The sequence below is a fragment of the Chanodichthys erythropterus genome, chromosome 6, assembly GCF_024489055.1.
Source record: "Chanodichthys erythropterus isolate Z2021 chromosome 6, ASM2448905v1, whole genome shotgun sequence".
NCBI classification, from domain to species: Eukaryota; Metazoa; Chordata; class Actinopteri; order Cypriniformes; family Xenocyprididae; genus Chanodichthys; species Chanodichthys erythropterus.
This window is the reverse complement of record NC_090226.1, coordinates 224,629-245,306: the sequence shown is the minus strand read 5'-3', so window position 1 is coordinate 245,306 and position 20,678 is coordinate 224,629. Positions and strand designations below refer to the sequence as shown.

Genomic DNA, 20,678 nt, shown 5'->3' with positions numbered 1-20,678 from the left:
TAATCAGTAACTACTGTTTTTCATACCTCTAAGAGAACTACTATATACAGGTTCATAATTAACATGAATGATGCATAATGTATAATTAATTCTAAAGTAAAGGCCTTGGTAAACCACTAGTAATGACTGAAGTATTACTAAATACCTAAGAAAGAATTACTAATTATTTGGATCAGTATTCTAAAGTGAAAAACATGATAACTCTCTAGTAACTACTGAAGTCACTGTAAACTTTTGAGGTTTTTGTATGTTTTTGTACAGTAATTCCTTATGATATATTTGGCAACACTTGAGTAATTACTTGTGGGTTACTATGATCTTCACTTTAGAATATTGATCCAAATAAGAAGTAGTTACTTTAGAGTTATATAGTAACTCTTGAGTTATTACTATCCAATACTTTACAAAAACCTCAAAAGTTTACAGTGACTTCAGTAGTTACTCGAGAGTTATCATGTTTTTCACTTTAGAGTACTGATCCAAATAATTAGTAATTCCTTCTTAGGTATTTAGTAATACTTCAGTCATTACTAGTGGGTTACCAAGGCCTTTACTCTAGAATTAATTATACATTATTCATTATTCAGATTAATTATGAACCTGTATATAGTAGTTCTTAGTAGTTCTCTGGGAGGTATGAAAAAAACAGTAGTTACTGATTAGTTAATAGTGAACTACCACCTTTAACTGAGCACTATTACTTACTAATTCATTAATCGGAGTTTATTGTTAGTTAATAGTAGTTACTAGAGTGTTAATAATGCATTACTCATTTGTTCCTGTGTAGTTATTCATTAATGAAGGATCAGTATTCTAAAGTGTTACCAGAATTTGTTTACATCTTCCTCGTAAATATATTTTTTGCTATTTTTTAAAAACAGTTTTCACAGGTAAATCAATAACAATTACAATTTTAACAATATTTCAAGTGTGATTTATGAGATTTCTTGTATTTTGAATCTTTCTTTGTAAAAGTCAAAGTTTATCAAACTTATCATTAGTTTGAATAAACATTGAATCAATCACTATAATAACATCTGAGTTGATCATTCAATATACTTTATTTTTGACAAATCATCTCATGTTTCGGTCGTGACAGTAATGTGTTGGTAGTGACCACATCACATGACACAATTTAACTCGCATACTAAAACACTAATGATTTGCATAACTGCACTAAAATCGTGTTTATTTCCCCCAAATACATGATTATATGTTCCCTTTTGTCACTACCGAAACAATTACAACTGAAACATGTGGTGAAGTTTCGGTAGTGACAGTTTTCGACACTTTTGAGCCGCTCAAAGATGATGATCAGCACATGGTTATCTTGCACAGTTCTGAACAGTTGTACACACATAAACACTAAATTTTATGAAATAACCCCCAAAATCATTTGCTTAATTGCACAAAAAAGAAAAAATCTGCTGTGAAAGAGAGGCTGTGAGAGGAGGAACACAGGAATACTTCCTGATCAGAAATGTAGAAGTGTGTTAAAATCAGTCTCGGACAATGACTCAAACACACACTGTTTCGGTAATGACATGAACATGACCAATAAATGATGATTTTATATTTTAATCTTACTGATATTTTAAATATTATTGTGGTATTATTCATTGGATAATAGAAGGATCTTAGTAAACATCTAACATCTAAAATATTTAATGCTGTTAAATGTGTTTTGTGGGACACCAGTTCTGCTGGTCTTAAAACATGCTTCATTTTCTTGATGTAAAACAATTTCTTTTTGTCTTTGATTTCGGAGGGAAATATGAGCCGCTGTTGAAAAAAGATTTAAAGGTTATGAAGTCACTGATTATTTAAAGAAACACAAACATGACTCTCTCTCTCTCTCTCTGTTCAATTCAGTTCATATATCTGTAGAAAAAAAGTACATTTTGTATTGCCAGTGCATTGAAAAAACATTGTTAGTCATGTAACAGCTAATAATCTGAGCCATGTTACATTTGATCTCTCTCTCTTTCACACACACACACACACACACACACACACACACACACACACATGGATGTTTCTGTGTGTTTTATAAATGTTAGTGCATTTTTCTCCCTTTGGGTGAATTAATGACTTCAAGTGAGGAAAACCAGAAGGAAATGTTGTAATCCAAAGAAAGTTTCTCATCTCTCTCTCTCTCTCTCACACACACACACACACACACACACACACACACACACACACACACACACACATGCTGCCTTCCAGAGCGCTGACATATAGACTGCAGATATTTAACACGTTACACACACATTAATCACACACACTCTCTCTGTAACACTCAAACAAACAGTTTTTCTTCAGTGAGATCTGTTCACACACACACACACACACACACATGAGCTCATGGCTGTGAGAGGCTCCATATAAGGGCGTGCTGATGATGTCATGCTCTCATAGGCGTCTTCAGTCCGTCTCATTGTTGAGTTTCAGAGCTGGAATGTTCAGATCACTGACACACTGAACAGCAGCAGCGGCGGATGAACAACACTGACCAGGTACGACACACACACACACACACACACACAACCTGACTGGAATCAGAGCGTTTGACTTGATGTAGATCACCTTTGATATCACGTTATATGAGATGATTTAACTCGAGTCAATCTTTAGCTGTTTGTGTTTAGTGGTAAAACTTGCCTTGCATCAAATCTGATGTTGTTTAAACTTGGAACAGAGTCAGTAGAAATGATGATGATGATGACGACAACTGTTCAGTCTTTATAATGTTGTAAAATGCAGAAAAGTGCTCACCGTCCACTGCATGCTGCATTCAGGGTTGATAATAAATGGAGAAAAAATGTGCAGATTTTGGAAAAGGACGAGATTATAATTGTTAGATGAACACGATCAGGTTACGCACTGTCATTAACTTCAGTCCTGTTATTAACTCGGGTTACATACGGTTATTATCTTCAGTATAGTTACTCGCAGTGCAAGTATCTCACCTCACTAAACCGACTGATGTAGATCACGGGTGGTTCCCTTCTTTTATCTTCAACACAGTCTTGTTGTGGGTGTTTTTGTAAAGTTTAGTCCTTTTAATGCACGTTCAGTGTTTCTGAGCATTATGAGCTTTAATAATCCCTGTATGAGCAGATCTGATCTGCTGCCCTCTGCTGGACACAAACTTTACTGGGTGAACGTCAGATGTTTGAGTTGAGATGAGTCTTTTATCCCATAATGCTTTAATTATCAGCGTTTGAGGATTGAGCTCGGCAGCGTCCATCTTGTGTTCTGTGCAACATTTCAGGACATTGTGCATTTTCACATATAATATCACACAAATGGCGTGACACACAAAAATGTTCAAGCCATTTAAATCTCTCAGATAGTCTTGAGATTTCACACACCCTTATTTATGACAACATTTAAATCCTTCTCGCAGGCTTTTCCAACTCTATATTAAAGTCCTTTTTCCATGGCGTAGACTTCTCCTCAGTTTTCTCTGTAAAAATCTGGGCTCTTGGGAGCGAGTCCAAGTCGATCGGGCGGTCCAAGGTTAAAACAGAGAAGGGACGGAGCGTTTGTCTTTCCTGAGCAGTTTTAGGCCCGTCGGACACTCGCGCTGCTGCTTTCTGATGAGCTCAGGCCTCGGTGAACGCCGCTTTTGCTTTCGTCATGTTGTCATCAGCTCCGTGTCCATATGAGAAGCGACATGTCTTCAGAGTTTAATGTTTAGATTGATCACACTGTTTAATCCAGAATCTGTATCAGTGGTTAGAAGATTGAGAGTCCCAGTGTTTACATGATCACAGAAGACGTGTCATTTCCTCCCGGGGGGCTGCTGAGAATCATAGGTTGTGTCTCAATGAACAAATTTAACTACACCGCTAAAGTATGCTCTTCAGTGATGGGAAAGCACAGTGCGGCAGCATTGAGACATACTCCCATGCCTTAATACCACAGAGTCCTTTGTCTTGGACTGTTGCGTCAGGCTGAATTATTATTACTTCACTTTTAGCATGAATGCACACTTGAAATCCACTGAAGGCACATTTGGCATGCTCTTTTAAACGTGCTATGTCTCCGAATGCACTGATTTTACTCTTGCATACTGATTAGGACGGATAGTATCTAAACTGCGACACAGTGGTTGCAAAAACTATCATGCCAATAAATCACTGAAATGAGGCATCAGGTTTGAGCTTATGAGGTTGTAAATAAAAAACAAGTTTTAGGTAGTATGATCTAACACATGCATCATTCTCTCCTGCAGTATTTTCTGGCCCTGTGACGGCAGATAATGAGCTCGCTACAGCATTTGTGAGCAATTAGCACAATAGCGTTTCAATCTTACGGAGTTCAACTTTTGACTTTCATTTCCTTCTGTTAATGGTGAACCACAAATGTTTAATGAAGTCACAAAGCGACCGATGCACACCACAGATATTTCCAGCATCTGTAGCGAGGATGGCCGGCTTGACGCTTTATGAATGTTCAGTCTGCAAGTAATCTCAGAGAATAGAACTGCGCTGTGTCATAAAGGAACACACTCGTGCTTTGGTTCATGTTCAGTAGGACACTGCACTGTGATTTATAATACTGTATTTTTAGAATCTGACTTTTGTTTATTTTCTATCGTCGCTCTGTTATTATTAAGATGATTTTCCATTACTTTTAAGTGGCTGAAGCCACGTATGAGTGACACACACATGGAAGCATGTGGACACACTTTCATACACGAACCACTGACATCATCCCTGTCCACTGCTGGTTAGGAGCCTCTGAAAGAGGTTTTGTTTACATAGCCAGTAATGGCCTTTGGAGGAGGGGGAATTCCTTAAAATATAAAACCACTGAAGGAAGGTGGTGGTGTTCATGGGTGTGTGGGGGGGGGACAGAGGAACCCCCTTATTAAAAGTCTTTTTCCATTTCCACTCTAATGTGCCTTCTGTAGTGCAGGTTGGCAGCTGCGTCCTGTAGTCAAAACACCCTCCACCGCTGGCGGCATTTGGGACCAAGGAACTTGCGCCAGCCACCATGACCCCGCTTTCTGCCTGACTTTGTACCTCTGGAACACACTGCCCCACTTTTAGTCTACTGGATTTTACTTACAATTATACCTCTATATATCCTCATATGGCATGAACAAACATGGATACGAAGGTTCCCAGTTGAATAGTAGTTTACTTTCACTGTAGGCTTTTGTGTTTCTATATCTATGTAAAACTGAGGTTTACACAAAACAGTAAAGTCTAATTCACACTGCACTGTCAGACGGCAACAGACACTTTGTCAGGTTTTGTCAGATCAGTGTGTTACCCCGTAGGCATCTGTTAGCATTGGTTTCACTGATTGAACATGTTCAAATGCTGTTTTTCGGATTGTGGAAGATCAGAGAATTGATACACTGTGTCAGCATCTGTTGGTGCAGTTTGAATCAGCCTTTACAACAAACATTTAAAATGTTATGTTTTTAAAAAACAGGCCGTTTGTATCTCATCTTAACAGTCTTTTCTTATTTTCTTCTTTGTTGCCAGACTGAAACTGCTCATTGATCAGGAAAAGACATACCAGGAGAGAAAGGAAGAAGAGAACACTAAGAAAGTCACAAGTCTAAAGGACGAACTAACTAAGCTAAAGTCCTTTGCCCTCCTGGTGGTCGATGAACAGCAGCGCCTCGCAGAGCAGCTGACCCAACAAACAGCCAAGGTCCAGGAACTCCAGAATACTGCCACTCAGGCCCAAGACGAGCTGAGTTCCACCCAAACCCGGTTGCAAGAAGAGGAGAACAAAGTCCATCGCTTGGAGGAGGAGTTACGCAACCAGGCCTGCCATTTCCACCAAGAGCAGGAAGCCATGACTGCCAAACTGACCAATGAAGATGCCCAGAACAGACAGCTACGGCAGAAGCTCTCCGCACTCAGCCGGCAGTTAGATGAGCTGGAAGAAACCAACAAGACTCTGCACAGAGCAGAGGAGGAACTGCAGGAGCTACGGGATAAAATCGGCCGCGGGGAGTGTGGCAACTCCAGCCTAGTGGCGGAGGTGGAGGAGTTGAGGAAACGAGTGCTTGAAATGGAAGGGAAGGATGAGGAGCTGATCAAGATGGAGGACATGTGCAGGGACCTCCACAGAAAGCTGGAGAAGGAGTCGAGTCAGAGCTGTAGCTTAAAAGTGGAGGTGGACAAGCTGAATCACAGAATTATGGAGCTGGAGAAATTAGAGGATGCTTTTGGGAAGAGCAAGCAGGAGTGCAGTTCACTGAAAAGCAACATGGAGAAAGAGCGGACCATGACTAAACACATGTCCAATGAACTAGATGTGCTGAGAGTCAGAATCAAAGAGCTTGAGGCTACAGAGGTTCATTTGGAGAAGACGGAGTTGACACTGAAAGAGGATTTGACAAAACTGAAGACACTGACCGTCATGCTAGTGGATGAGAGAAAAGCTATGGCCGAAAAGTTAAAGCTGATGGAGGACAAAGTGCAAAACAGCACTGGCAAACTGCAGGCAGAACAAGACAAAGTCAACACTGTCACTGAAAAACTGATCGAAGAGAGCAAGAAAGCTCTGCGCTCAAAGGCCGAACTAGAGGAGAAGATGTGTGTTGCCACTCGGGAGAGGGATGAGCTCAAAGCTAAGCTGAAAGCAGAAGAAGAGAAAAACTGTGACCTTCAGTCTAAAGTCAGCATGATGAAAAAGAGGCTTCAATCACTGGAAGCAGTGGAAAGAGAGTTACTGAGGAACAAATCCAAAGAGGAGCACCCGAAGAGCCCAGGTCCTTACCGCTACCAGCAGGAAGACAACAAAGTGAAAGATTTGACCCAGGAAGTGGAGCGCCTCAGGAGGAAGTTAAAGGAGATGAAGGTGGTTGAGGGTGATCTTTTGAAGACTGAAGATGAGTTTGAATCCCTGGAGAAGAGATACTCCAATGAGCAGGAACGAGCAAAAGCACTGATGGAGGAACTGGAGATGTCCAGGAAGGAGCTGTCTAAGTACCAGTTGGCTGAGAAAGAGGAGTCCAACCAAGAGCACATCCTGTACAAGCGTCTGAAAGAGGAAGAGGCCAAATCCAGTCATCTCACCAGAGAGGTAGAAGCCCTGAAAGAGAAGATCCACGAGTACATGGGCACCGAGGAATCCATCTGCCGCTTGAAAACAGACCACACGACCCTACAGAGAAAACTCACCCAGCAAGAGGTCAGGAACAAAGAGCTGGCCAGAGAGATGGAGAACCTTACACGAGAACTGGAGAGATACCGTCGCTTCAGCAAGAGCCTGAGACCGGGAATGAACGGAAGACGTTTCTCAGATCTACAAGTCTCCACAAAGGAGGTGCAGACGGACCCAACGGAGAGCCTGTCCCCGAATTACAGGAATTTTGCACCGCTGGAACGTGCCCTGGTCAACGGCAAGCTGTACGTGGAGAGCGATCCAGAGGACGAGGCCAACTACAACGAGATCAACCTTACAAAATGCACTCCGTCGCTCATGAACAATGTCAACAATCTTAACAACAACATGAGAAGAGCAAGGGGCCCTTTCCTTAAGACTAGAGAAAGTCATCATCCAATGAATGGCAAGGTACAACCGAGACAGAACAGTAATCACGTTCAGCAGGGGGACGTGGTCCTCACGCACAGTCCTGGGCAACCTCTCCATATCAAAGTGACCCCTGACCACGGGCACAACATTGCAACTCTTGAGATCACGAGTCCCACCACAGAAAACGCCCAGTCCTATACAAGCACGGCGGTCATCCCGACAAGTGGTGCCCCTCCAAAACAGCGAATCACAATCCTCCAGAACTCTTCGATCTCACCTTCCAGCAAGTCCAAGGGAACTCCTCCGGAGAGTCCCTGCAGTCCCAGCACTCCCGATCGCTCCATGTCTCCGCTCACCATGGCAGCCTATTCGCAAACTCTATCTTCCGAGTCCTGCGGATCGGTGACCCCAGACCGAGCCATGTCTCCCATTCAGATCGTGTCCGTTACCACTGGAACCCCTGACCGGTCAGAGCCGGTAGAGCTTGTGGGAGGTCATACAGTGTTCCGTGTGAGCCCTGAAAGGCAGAACAGCTGGCAACTACAGAGGTCCAACAGCTCAGGTCCAAATGTCATTACCACTGATGACAACAAAATCCATATTCACTTAGGGAGCCCCTACATTCAAGCCGTGAACACCACGGGCAAATCCATCAGTCCCTATTACTCCCTCGGGCCGGAGCAAAGGATTCCAGTGTTAGCCAATGGCACTCCAGCCAAAGGCAACAACAAAATCACAAGCAGCATCGTGATAAAACCCACATCCAGTCCCATCTCACGGCCCTCACAAATTACAGTAAGTAACATCTGTGACTGACCCAAACCGACTAGTGTTTGATTAGTGACTGTAGACCAGTGTGACCCCCTGATCTCCTCAGTCGTCGACCCCTGGCTCCGTGATCTACTGCTCCTCCAAACCCTCAGATCTGTTGTTCTTGACTGCAGTAGCGGCTAACCTGTGCAACTGTAGTTTCTTTTGTTGGTTTGATTTCTTTGTTTCTGTTTGATTAATAATGAGATGTTTATGTGCATGATATGTAAAACAAAAGCAGAGAAAACCACACATAACGAGAACACAAGCACTTGTGCTTTTTCACTTCACTTTGAGGTTAAGTGCACTTACTGTTTTTGCTAGATAGCAAATGATCCTGTACCATTAAAGTTCACTGATTGATATACAATTGCATTTTTGCTTTATTTTTCTTTTTCCTCTTACATCTTATGTTGGGTTTGTGTTAATAATGAAAATCAGAATGTTAACAATAGCTTAATTTATTAGTAATGCATTCTGATGAGGTACACATGCATGATTTCATTTATGAGTTGCTTTTTGTTGGAAAACATTCAGCCATTAATAAGACATTTATAGGCCAATTCACACCGCACAAACAAACACCAACAAACAAGTTTGCGGTTGGATTTAGAATTTTATAAAAAATAACTCATGTTCACACTGCCCCGACAGACACAGACAAACACTGATTGAATATGTTCAGTCGGGTGAAAACAAACCCTGACCAACGCCAACAGATGTAACGCACTGATCCGACAAAACCCAGCAAATGTGTTTGTTGGCGTTCATCTGTGCGGTGTGAATTTGCCTTATAAAGTAAATTATACCTGTGATAACTGTGAGAAAATGTGAGCAGAGTTTGAGAACGTTCAGCTCATTGTCTGATGTCATAGTTACTGGCCGGTCCACAACACCACCACCATCCGCTCTGACTGAGAGAATCCACAGTCTTCTGTAGTGATATCATGGAAAAGTCTCACCGTCTGCATGGTCGTTTGCTGCTGCATGAGATTTGACTCCAAAGAAAAACAACATTAAAGCTCTGCAGTGTGTAGAAAGTTAAAGCATTAACGTGAGGAGTTTGCTTGCACTGGTCAAAAAAGTTTTTTAAAACTAAATTGCTGTCAAACACACGTCTCTGCCTGTGACATTACAGCATGCTATAGAAAATGTTCTTTTCAATGAATCTGCTCACACACACACACACACACACACATACAGAGAACTCGTGTACATGGACTATATCAAGCGTTAAATTGATTCAGGCTGGAATTTGTGCCGTCTGGAGTGTGTATCCTCTGGTTGTCTGGCTAAACAAACTGCCGTTCATGGAGGGCTCGAGAACAGCTGTGATTATGAACCGAGACGATATCTCATCAGCCCTGTTAGTGAATCACACTCAAGTACACACGCACTCGTTTAGCTTAAATCCATGCAGTATGTGCAGTACAGACGACAGTTACCAAACACAAATGAGACGATGCATGATGGGACTGAAGGAATCATCTTCTACACATTAGAGGTTTTCTTCATATGATTTGATTATCACTGCAAAAAAGTCTTGTTTTCCAAAACATCTTATCTAAACATCCTTAAAACAAGATAGATTTACTAATGCAAAATGATTTTACTTTCAGAGAAATATAACAAGCTTTTTTCTTGTTTTAATTGTTAATGAGAAATCAAGATGTAAATTCCTGTCATTGTGCTTCTCCAGTAAATGTATCTTGTTTTACGGATGTTTAGATATTTGTACTGGAAAACAAGACAGAAACACTGAGGAAGAACATCATGTTTTGCAGTGAAACCTGTGAAAAACGTCAAACAATGTAGTTTAACTGTTCATAAGCCGGTTTAGCTGGTCTGCCAGCCAATCTTTAAGGCAAAAGCCTTCTAAAACATCAAACCTGACCCCTGTGTCCAGCTAAGATTAGTTCATGATCAATCAGAAGATCTACAGAAACTCAGATGAAGCAGCACAAGCGAAGGGAAGCGTTAAACAATAAAACTGTTCCTGCAAGTTCCTTCGACAGAAGAACGCGGTTGTTTAGAGGCGGTTCTCTCAGCGGCCCAAACAAAGGCCTTGTTTAGTTTCCATGGCGACAGCAGCTGCAGTGGAGCCGGCCGCTCGTCTCTGGCGCTGGAAGCTCCTGCTCGTTCGAGTCCAGAGGGAGGACACTTTTAATTAGCACTCATTATGTGCATCTACGTGCCCTCTGACTCGACCCGCATGCTGCGTTACCCGAGCCCAAAGCACAGCCTGACCCACATTTGAACATTTTTCATGTCTGACGTAAACCTGCAGACTGCTGGTTTGGTTTTGGAGAGCTCAGTTAGAAAGCTCTTTCTGCAGTCCAGACTTCAGACAGCGAGAAACACGTCTTCTCCAAATCCACTGCAGGAGTCACCGGACTGATTCTGCTGGACTGGATCTAATGCGTCTGTAGATGTGAGGCCTGACATGCTTTCTAAACTCTCCTGCGCTGACATCAGTCTCTGGCAGAGCGTTTGTGCTGATTGTGCAGGAATGAGATCCGTCACACAAACCTCAGGAGACGCTCACAGATGACTGCAGAAACACTCCTGTCTCTCTGTCTCTCTCTGTCTGTCTAACTTACACACTGTTCCAAACAAAAAACATCACATCTCAAGCACATTCATCATTCTCCCTCCACAGAGTTTCTCAGCTATAACCAACTGGGTTTTTCTTTATGAAAAAAATCAAATGACAAATTGAACCATTTTCTTGCTAAGATAGAAAGCATGAAGTCTTGTGTCTGTACAGCATGTACTAGAGATGATGTGTGTTTGACAGCGCCATCTTCTGGCCATCTCAACACCACACAGATCTGTAGAGTCTCATTTCCAGGACCCTGCTAACAAAACCTTCTAAGGATGATTTGCTAACGTTCCCTTTATGTTATAAAAACATTATTTCTGTTTTTGTTGTTATGTGAGCGTTAAGGAAACATTCCAAATTATCATTCTGCAAACATTATTGAAACGTTACTTTTGAAAGTTCTCTGAATGTTCTGAGACAGGTAACATTTAAAAATGTTAAACGAACGTCTAACAAAAATGTTTCAGAAAAACGTTACATGAATGATGTTTTTGTGCTAACGTTATCAAAGACCAGATAGTTCTGTTCATTACTGAAAGAACGTTTGTAGCTCCCTGTTAAGCCCTGGGTATACTTCGTTTTTTTTACGAGTACGCAGTCGAGCGCACAGCCTTGGAAAGTATACTTCATTTGAGTTGTACGCGTACACCGGCGTTTGACACATGCACAGTTTTGCACAATCTCTCGCCACGAGTTACAACCCATGTAAACATCTTTGTATTCTTTCATGATAGAGTTTTACAAATGATAGTACTTTCTAACCTCTTCACACAATCTGTCGCCTATGTAGGTCTCCGTCGTCGCTGTAGCTCGCATGCGTTCCTGTCTGTTCTGTTTATGCAGTTTTTCTTTGACTATATGAATCGACACCCCCAGGGCACTGCTGCCACCTTGTGGATAAACTAATTACTGCAAAAAATAAATAAATGCGCATGTGCGACCTGCGCGTACAAGTATGCGCAGTGGCGGTGCACGTACAGTACACGCATACTCTTCTGATGACGAAATTCGCGTCACACAGTGAGTACGCTGACCCTCGCATACGCGTAAAAACTGAACTATACTTTGGGCTTTCAGATGGTTTGCTAATGTTCCCTTTATGTTATAAAAATGTTGTTGTTGTTATGTGAACGTTAAGGAAACATTCCAAATTATCATTCTGCAAACAATTATGGGAACGTTTCTCTGAACGTTCTGAAACAGGTAAGATGTTAGACGAAAGTCCAACTAAAATGTTTCGGAAAAAGGTTCCATGAATGATGTTTTTGTGCTAACGTTTTGAGAACATTATTAAAGACCATATACAATCTGTTAGCGTTAACGGCAGAGCTTTTGTTTATAACTTTGAGAGAACGTTCTGAGAACGTTTCCTGTTAGCTGGGTCACTGAACAGTGTCAGAACTGCTCATATGTAGCGACTGATCGAGCTTCTTTCTGTTTGGATCCCGACAGATGCCTCTGGAATCATTCCGGCGTTCTGGACCGACCAGGATCCCCAAACCCAAAGGCTGCAGTGCAGCGAAAGCCGTCCAAACCCCACTGAACTCTGGGAAATGTGTGTCTAATAACAACCTGAACATGATGAACCAACCTACCAAATCATGAGTGATATGTCCGAGGAAACATGTTTTATGTTTATTGTCTTTCACTTTATTTGATCACTTTTGGTGCTGTAATGAGACTTCTTATGAGAAGTAATGAGACACTGTGATAAAACTCATCCTGACCATCGCTAATCTTTCACTTTATGGTGCTCTCTCTTTCTTTTTTCTTTAAATTTGACAGAACTCAGTTATTATTTTACTCATTAATTAAGTTGGTAGTAATGTAGAGAAATTATGCACTTGTCATATGAAGTATTTTTGATGTATGAGATCTGGATGTTAATAAAAAGACTTTTTATATCTGAATGATAATGATTATTACATTAGTTTCATAAAATTATTATTTATAGCTTCGAGTTTAAATCAAATACTCACAGTCTGATCGATCCAGGGCTTCTACGACGCAGCACTGACGTCCAACCAATCAGAATTCAGCGTCTCCACAGCATTGAGCCAATCAGAGCGTAGGAAACGGAAGCCCCGCCCGCGCGGTAAATGCTGTGCGCGGGCTCCGGCTGAATGAGAGATGAGCGCGCGCACACTATCAGCTCCGAGAAGAAACTTTTCTCTCATATTTATTGATTAATTTCACTAATGTTATTTAGTCCTTTTTATTTATTTAGTTTCCCTGAGTAGTTTATGGCGCGATACTGAAGGATATTTTAGCTTCGCGCTGAAAAACTGAGAGATTATCGGGCGATTCCAGCAGGAAGAGAAGAAAGAGTTTAAAATGGCAGATGAGTCTGATCAGAGATCAGTGTTAGTGGAGATCCCAGAACCACAGGCCAAAATCACAGGTGAGAACATCATCATCATCATCATCATCATCATGAAAGTCACAGTAAATCTCCAAAACTCAAAGAGATGTGACCCAAATTCAGTGTCCAGCTGTTACTGTAATCTCTGATGTCACTCACTGTTGGTGATATTTTTCTTATCATAATGTTATAATCATGGAAATTAATACACATTTTGTAAGATCATGCAAAAACACCGAGTTTTTTTTTTTTCATCCAGTCTTTAGGAGCAACAATATGAAAAATATGAATGTTCTGCCTTTGTTCATAAAGATGATGATGATGAAGGTCTTTCATGTTTTCTTGTTGATTAATTGATTTATTTCACCTCACATCTGCTTCATGTAAAGATTTTAGTAGTTTAAATCAGGGGTTTCAAATTGGAGAAAAGTTTAGAGGAAAACAATCTCTGAATGAATTAATAAATGCTTTTCATTTAAAATAAGTTAAAGGTGCAATATGTAAGATTTTTTGCAGTAAAATATCCAAAAGCCACTAGGCCAGTGTTATATATTTTGTTCCCAAATGTTTGCAACTATTTGTAAATCGTGAGAAAACTGCAGTTTTATCCAAGGCTCCAGGACGTGTGAGGAGTCGCCTGTCAATGACGTCATACCCGCGTTACCATGGAAACACCAAAGATGCTTTAAAATATTACACGTTTTAATAGGCAAAGGAACAACTGTTTTGATATATTTATAAACTAATTATTGTTATATAGCTCAACACTTTTAATCTTAATGTTTAAATCAAATTTTCTTGATTTACCACGCTTTACCACGCCTCAGAGAAAAACACTATTTTGTGAAGTAGCTAACATAGCATAATCAGATGCAGCTTTATTTTTAATAACAGTAATACAGCATTTTCTCCATCATACAATACGTTTTAAAATTAATTGCATGCCATTTATCAACACAATCATCCAGCATTTAATATGATATTGTAAAATGGATCTATCTTACTGCAGTGTGTAACAGTGTCTCACAGCAACCGCCGAGCGAACGCACAGAGTAACGTTATAACATCATTTAACACTCACAAATGCATCTAATATGATAAACAGAGCTGCGTTTCCTCATACTCATGACCGGAAAAGCGGAAGTGGCGACTGTGTCATAATAAAAGTCCCGCTGCTCGTTAGGCGTGTGTTGATCAATCGCTCCAGCTCCTCGTTCAGCTCCACAACACTCGCTCCTGCTCTGCTTCATACTACTGTAGGGCTGGACGATATGGCCAAAATTTATATCACGATATAATTCTTAATTTCGGTCGATACGATATAATTCCGATATCGATATGAACTATATAATAGCCTCAGAAAAACTGCCAAGAACGGTCACAATGGATGTTTGTACCTACAAATATGTAAGATTTTTTGCAGTAAAATATCCAAAAGCCACTAGGCCAGTGTTATATATTTTGTTCCCAAATGTTTGCAACTATTTGTAAATCGTGAGAAAACTGCAGTTTTATCCAAGGCTCCAGGACGTGTGAGGAGTCGCCTGTCAATGACGTCATACCCGCGTTACCATGGAAACACCAAAGATGCTTTAAAATATTACACGTTTTAATAGGCAAAGGAACAACTGTTTTGATATATTTATAAACTAATTATTGTTATATAGCTCAACACTTTTAATCTTATTGTTTAAATCTAATTTTCTTATTTTTTTGCGAGTCTCATGCTTTACCACGCCTCAGAGAAAAACACTATTTTGTGAAGTAGCTAACATAGCATAATCAGATGCAGCTTTATTTTTAACGTCTGAAAAATGAATTTGCCAAATCTATGAAATCTCTTCCTATAAAACTATATAATATTTTAGAAATAAAAACAGTACAAATAAATTTATGTTCAGCTTTTATTTGTATTTAGCCTTCATACAAACATAAAAAATAAACATAAGACTCACTCACTTTAGTAATAATATCTTTAACATTAAACTATAACGTAGGCTGATTTTATTATCCTTAATATAGATTAAAACAAAAGTGCTTCAGCCAAGATAAAGATTGTGAACAGTAAAAACAGAAAAAAAACAGTGAGAAACAACACAAACACATTGCTGGGGCAGGGACGTTGTTGAGTGTTGATGCTCACGGTTCGGTTCGTATCAAGGTTTTAGGGTCACGGTTTCGGTACGTGCTATTAGCACATACCGAACCCGTGACCATAAAAATAGGACTACTGTCAAATAAAAATAAAGAAAATAAGAACAAACAATCAAACTACAAGCAACATCACAAATAAGTTCAATAAAGCAAATATTCAAATAAAATAAACAGTGCTTTTCAGGTTTTCCAGGTATCTAACAGTAGCTTTCAGGTACAGAAAATGGATAAAGTAATCAAATATAAAATAACACTGCATATTATCTTTACTGTATAAAATAAATAAAGATGAATCATTATTGAAGTTACAAAACTATTCAGTCAAGAGCGTAAGTGATTTCTTTGTTATTTATTGTTTGATTTAACATTAAAGTCCTTTTAAGACATGCACAATCCAGTACATATTACACATGCGATGTCTTTCTCGACTAATATACGTTCACTTAAGACATAACCGACTATGTTTGCTAGGATACTCGACAAGACGGGCATGTTGACATAATTTTTGTATGAATTTGTCCGCCGAAGCGCAAGACTTGAAAGAGAACTCAGTATTTGCGCGCTGACTGGAATAAGCGTGTGCGCGCTTCGGATGAGCGCACACAGATCCGCTCACAGTGCGCGCGAGCTCTCTTTCGCATCTTGTTCTGTTTAAATCAGCAAGGCTTAAATTAGTTTAGTTTAAACACAGATAGCAACATGTGCTGTTCAGGGGTGAGTTTCCCGAAAGCATCGTTGGCGAACCATGGTCGTAAGTCCCATTGAACTCTATTGGTAACGACGGAACTTGCGACCATAGTAGCTTTGGGAAACGCACCCCAGGTCTCACCTGCGCTCGTGCGCTATCAACACCCAGGTGATGACGGCATAAATGACAGGACATTAGAGCATACGACACTCGCTGTTAAGTTTACAAAGAGTGACTGTTTTGTCCACGCTTTTTGATTATCGTTGTTGTAACGTTTTGCACATCCATCGACTGAAACATACATTATCTGAACTCTGTCTTTTTTCCATGTTGCTATTTTAAACAAACCATATTAACCAATAGATACGTTGATGACAGCGTGATGACGTACACCACAATCGCGTTCTGCTCTTTCTAACCACTGCGCCTCAAGTCAGTGAGAAATGTTGTAATGTATATATCGAAATACCGGAAATGTGTTCAAAAATCATATCACCGTTATTGAAAAAAATTATATCGCGATATATATTGATATTCAATTATTGTCCAGCCCTATACTACAGTAACGTTAATTATCACATCACATCCATGAACATGATTTCTTCACGAGTCCAATCCCTATTCTTTTGCACCGGCTGTGAGGTGGAGACCACATGTCCCAAGATTTCGCGCTCAAACTTGCCATCATCAAGCTATGCCTTTGTTTTGAATAGGCCTCTAGTGGACAGAAATCTTACATACTGCACCTTTAATGCATTTGTTTTAAATAATTTGATTTATATACATAGATATAAAAAAGTTTGCTTTAAATGACTGAACGATGAAAAAATTAAAATAAAGAAATAATACATTTAACAGTAAAGTACTATAGTGAGTAAAAAAAACGTAATTTAACGTGACAAAAACCAAATAATATTTTATTCATGTTTATAATAATATATAATAATAAGCTTTTCATACTATAAATTGGGTCTTTATACATGAAAATATATCTCGGGTCCCTGTTGATCACATTTGGGGATCTAAAACATTGAAAACTGGTTTAAATCCTTCATAAGTGAACTTCTCTTCCCCACAGGATGTCTGAGAAGATCCTACATGGATATCCTGTGTTCCCGTCTGTCTGCCGGCTGCGGCGTCAAACACGCGTGTGAGTTAGCGTGTGAGCTGTGCTCGCGTGTGTCCGTCTCGTGACGTCAGCGGCGAGTGACTAACGCTCTTCTCTCCTGCAGGTTCGCGGCGGCGGCGGCCCGGAGAGCGACTGTACGAGTGTCAGACGTCCGTCTCCAAGCAGCTGCTCGACAGTCTTCTGCTCGCCGAACAGGTGAGACGCACACGGCTGTCGTTTATCAGTTCAGATACGTGCCGTTTTTAACGTGTATTTGAACGGCGTATGACCTGCTGTGTATGTGAACTGTGCTGTGGGACGTCACTGTCACATGACCCTCTGATGCTGATTGAGTCTCTTGATGGTCTCAGTCTGTTCAGATGGCGTCCGGCTCGCTCACGTCTGACCTCAAGCTCTTACTGCAAGATCTGCATCAGAAGAAGACCAGCGTCTACAGATCCATCCCGTATTCCCGCCTCGGCTCCAACCGGGACGCCCACTGCTTCAGGAAAGCTCGTCCGCACCTAATGGCATTCAAAGTAAGAGCGGAGACGTGCATGATGGGAGTTCGTTCACTCCCAGCAGAATGAGTATTTAACGTTTCCGTTGATGTTTTGCAGCGCTCGTGTGAGGAAGGAGGCCGTTTGCTCCTGCGGAGCGGCGAGTGGGAGAAGCTCCTGGAGTTTGTTCAGGCCGCGTGTCGATTGGCCAGCGATCTTCCGCAGTGGGAGACGAGCGGCCACAACACGCTACGAGAGCGCTGCTTTAACACGCTAGCAGCGTTCTGTACTGCAGCACTGCAGAAACACCGACCCGCCGCTCGAAGAGCCCGAGGACTCCTGCGCAGGTCAGCTGACACACACACACACACACACACACACACACACTCCGGTCAAGCTCTCGTCAGGCCGCTCTGACCCCTCTTGTCGTTTCTGTAGGTTCAGAACGGCTCCGGCGTCGAGGAGCGCGATCGGTCCGTGTTTGGAGGAGCTGGAGAAGATCATGCAGGAACATCAGAGCAGAGAATCACAAACACAGATCCACCCCTGAACGACGGTCACGTGACACGGGACGATCCACTGGAGCATGTGACCCGTCCGTCAGGCCGTTTGCGACGGCCAGAGTGTGGACAGACCGATTACTTGAACTTGTGTTTTTTGCACTGAATGCTTCGGTTGTAAATATGTTTGTGTTTGTCGCGTCTGTCAGTGCTGCACTTTTAAATGTCTCGATCGTGAAACATACTGTAATAAATTCATTTGTTCTCTCTTAAAGGAATATTCTGTTCTCTGGTTGTGTTTGTGCTGATCATCACAGACAGCGAGTCTGAACAAACACAAGATGCTCAAAGTGCTTCTAATGGACGTCACACTCATAACAGCATTTAGAGGAGCGTGAGCTTCATCCTGCTGTTCTGAGGTCAGTCACAGGGTGGCAGTCATCACACAGCCCTGGAGAAACACTCCATCTGCCTGCTGAGGAAATGTTTCCATAAACCAGTTATTTTAGTGTCATTGAAACAATTATAATTATACTGTAAAAATTTGGTAACACTTTATTTTGATGGTCCTTCAGACATTCTGTTGACTGTAAGTACTGTAACTTTGCAAGTACATGTCAACTTACTCTACCAGCCCTGACCAGCTGTCCACTGATTACTAATGCTCTAATGAGAGCTAGTTGACGTGTAGATGCAACATTAATTACAGTCAACAGAATGTCTAAAGAGTGTTTTTCAGGAATCTGCTGTTCAAATTTAATCTCTTCAGCGTTAGACGGAGTGACAAAAAACTAATGGACAGATTATGATGATTATTAATAACTATTAATAACTATTTTTCATCTTGGCATGAAATGACACAGAACTAGTTTCTGATACGACAGCTGAGGGAGAGATCTGACCTCTTTCCTCTGACTGCTGCAGTCAATCTCTCTGTTTTCTTCTGCTGGAAATTCTGCCATGGGACTTTTCTGAGCTTGTGCTATTGCAGCAAATCAAAGTACAAAAGTCACATTTGCTGTCACGTGTTCACCACTGTTTTACTGAATTACTAATGCTCAGGGGCGTCACTAGGCCCATTTTAGGAGGGCTCTAAATTTCCACCCAGAGCCCTAAAAACATGCGATTAACTAAACGGCATAAATGAATATTACAGACTATGATGTGGGAGCAATTCAAGACAATTTCCCATCCACTGTAAAATATGGGCTTATTTGTTTGTTGATTTTATTAAATTATTTTTATCTAAATGTCTTTGTGAGTTTTACTATAAAAATAGCTGTAAAAAAATTAAACTTGCACAGTAAAATACCGTTTTCCACTGAAACGGTAATATACCGTAAAAACAATGGGTAATTTTTTTAATTTTATAAAACCATCGGAAATTTTATTTGTCATTTTGTCATTTTATTTGTAGCCAATAGGCTACTTTCTCAAAAATTTAGTATTTTACTGTGCAAGTTTGTTTCTTTTTTTACAATTATTTTTAGAGTATACTCTTGCTATACTTCATACTTCAGTGCAATAAAAATGCTAAAAATTGTTCTATTAATTTATAATAAATCTGAATGTAAAACGTGAAAAGAACTATAAAAGGGAGTGGAAATGGTGAATGAGTTAATGCGTGGTCCTCTGCCGCCATCTACTGGTTATAGTGGTCATTTCATGTCATTTTCAAGCTAAAAGTGTTTGTTTTCCACCAGGTGACAGAAATCCTCCATTAATGGCACATTTTCCATGTTATCTCCATGAGGGAAAATGAAAGATGTAGATGTTCTTTAAAGATAATTTTACTGCACAAATGTAGAGTTAAAAAATAATAGTGTTTAAAACATCACGTATATATATATTATACCCACATATTGCCAATCTAGACAATTACAGTAATGTGAAGTTTATCTATATTCTTAATGAATGTTAGCTTTTAGAAATCGTGTTCAACCACCCAAACCCAAGCCACTGCTCAGATGCGCAGTAAATGCACACATTGATATGGAGGTGAAATGCTCTGATCCGGTTCTCCGAAGCAGAGCTGATGATAACACACACTTTCACTCCATCACAGAACAACGACCTTCAGTTTCTGGACGTGAAGCACGCGGCTCTGCTGAAACAGATGTCTCTCATCTCACTGCGAGAAATGGCTGATCTGCCTCTGTATGTCTGACACGGACAGATGTCCAATAACAGTGTTCAAGTGTCCGTCTCTGATCTTCTGGCTCTTCTAATGAGCAGAAATTAAGCAGCACATCCGAGGAGGGTCTGAAAGCGCAGCAGCGTGTCATTAGAGAGAGCTGCAATTTCTGCTGCATTCATTAAAGCGGCTCGTCGTTCGATGAGTTCAGACAATGTGAACGTGTCGGGCATCAGAGCCGCTCCTGCTGCTGTTCGTATCTGTGTGTGTGTGTGTGTGTGTGTGTGTGACCGGCAAGTGTTTCTCTG

General features: G+C 40.8%; 2 protein-coding genes across 5 annotated transcripts in view; both read left to right on the top strand.

Moving 5' to 3' along the window:
* filip1l (filamin A interacting protein 1-like) overlaps positions 1-12,715 on the top strand; it is a 36,477-nt gene extending 23,762 nt beyond the window's left edge. For 2 of the 4 annotated variants that reach the window (XM_067387602.1, XM_067387604.1), the window contains exon 5: positions 5,505-8,706. In XM_067387602.1, the coding sequence (XP_067243703.1) occupies positions 5,505-8,328 (2,824 nt within the window). In that variant the 3' untranslated portion in view covers positions 8,329-8,706. Of the gene's footprint in view, positions 1-1,336; positions 2,517-5,504; positions 8,707-12,376 lie in introns of those variants that run through there. The other 2 variants (XM_067387605.1, XR_010895307.1) reach the window with 2 other exon arrangements.
* Positions 12,716-13,053: 338 nt separating this feature from the next.
* LOC137020905 (uncharacterized) lies at positions 13,054-18,446 on the top strand. Its single transcript, XM_067387025.1, has 6 exons — positions 13,054-13,325; positions 17,207-17,278; positions 17,361-17,452; positions 17,608-17,775; positions 17,857-18,083; positions 18,175-18,446. Exons 1-6 carry the CDS (start codon positions 13,259-13,261, stop codon positions 18,284-18,286), a joined length of 738 nt encoding a protein of 245 aa, XP_067243126.1. The 5' UTR covers positions 13,054-13,258; the 3' UTR covers positions 18,287-18,446.
* The last annotated feature ends 2,232 nt before the right edge of the window (positions 18,447-20,678 follow it).

Coding starts and splice junctions, on each gene's coding strand:
- LOC137020905 (XM_067387025.1), top strand. CDS start 13,259: ATGGCAGATGAGTCTGATCAGAGATCAGTGTTAGTGGAGATCCCAGAA. Junction 17,453..17,607: donor GTCTTCTGCTCGCCGAACAG/GTGAGACGCACA, acceptor TGATGGTCTCAG/TCTGTTCAGATGGCGTCCGG. Junction 18,084..18,174: donor GCCCGAGGACTCCTGCGCAG/GTCAGCTGACAC, acceptor TCGTTTCTGTAG/GTTCAGAACGGCTCCGGCGT.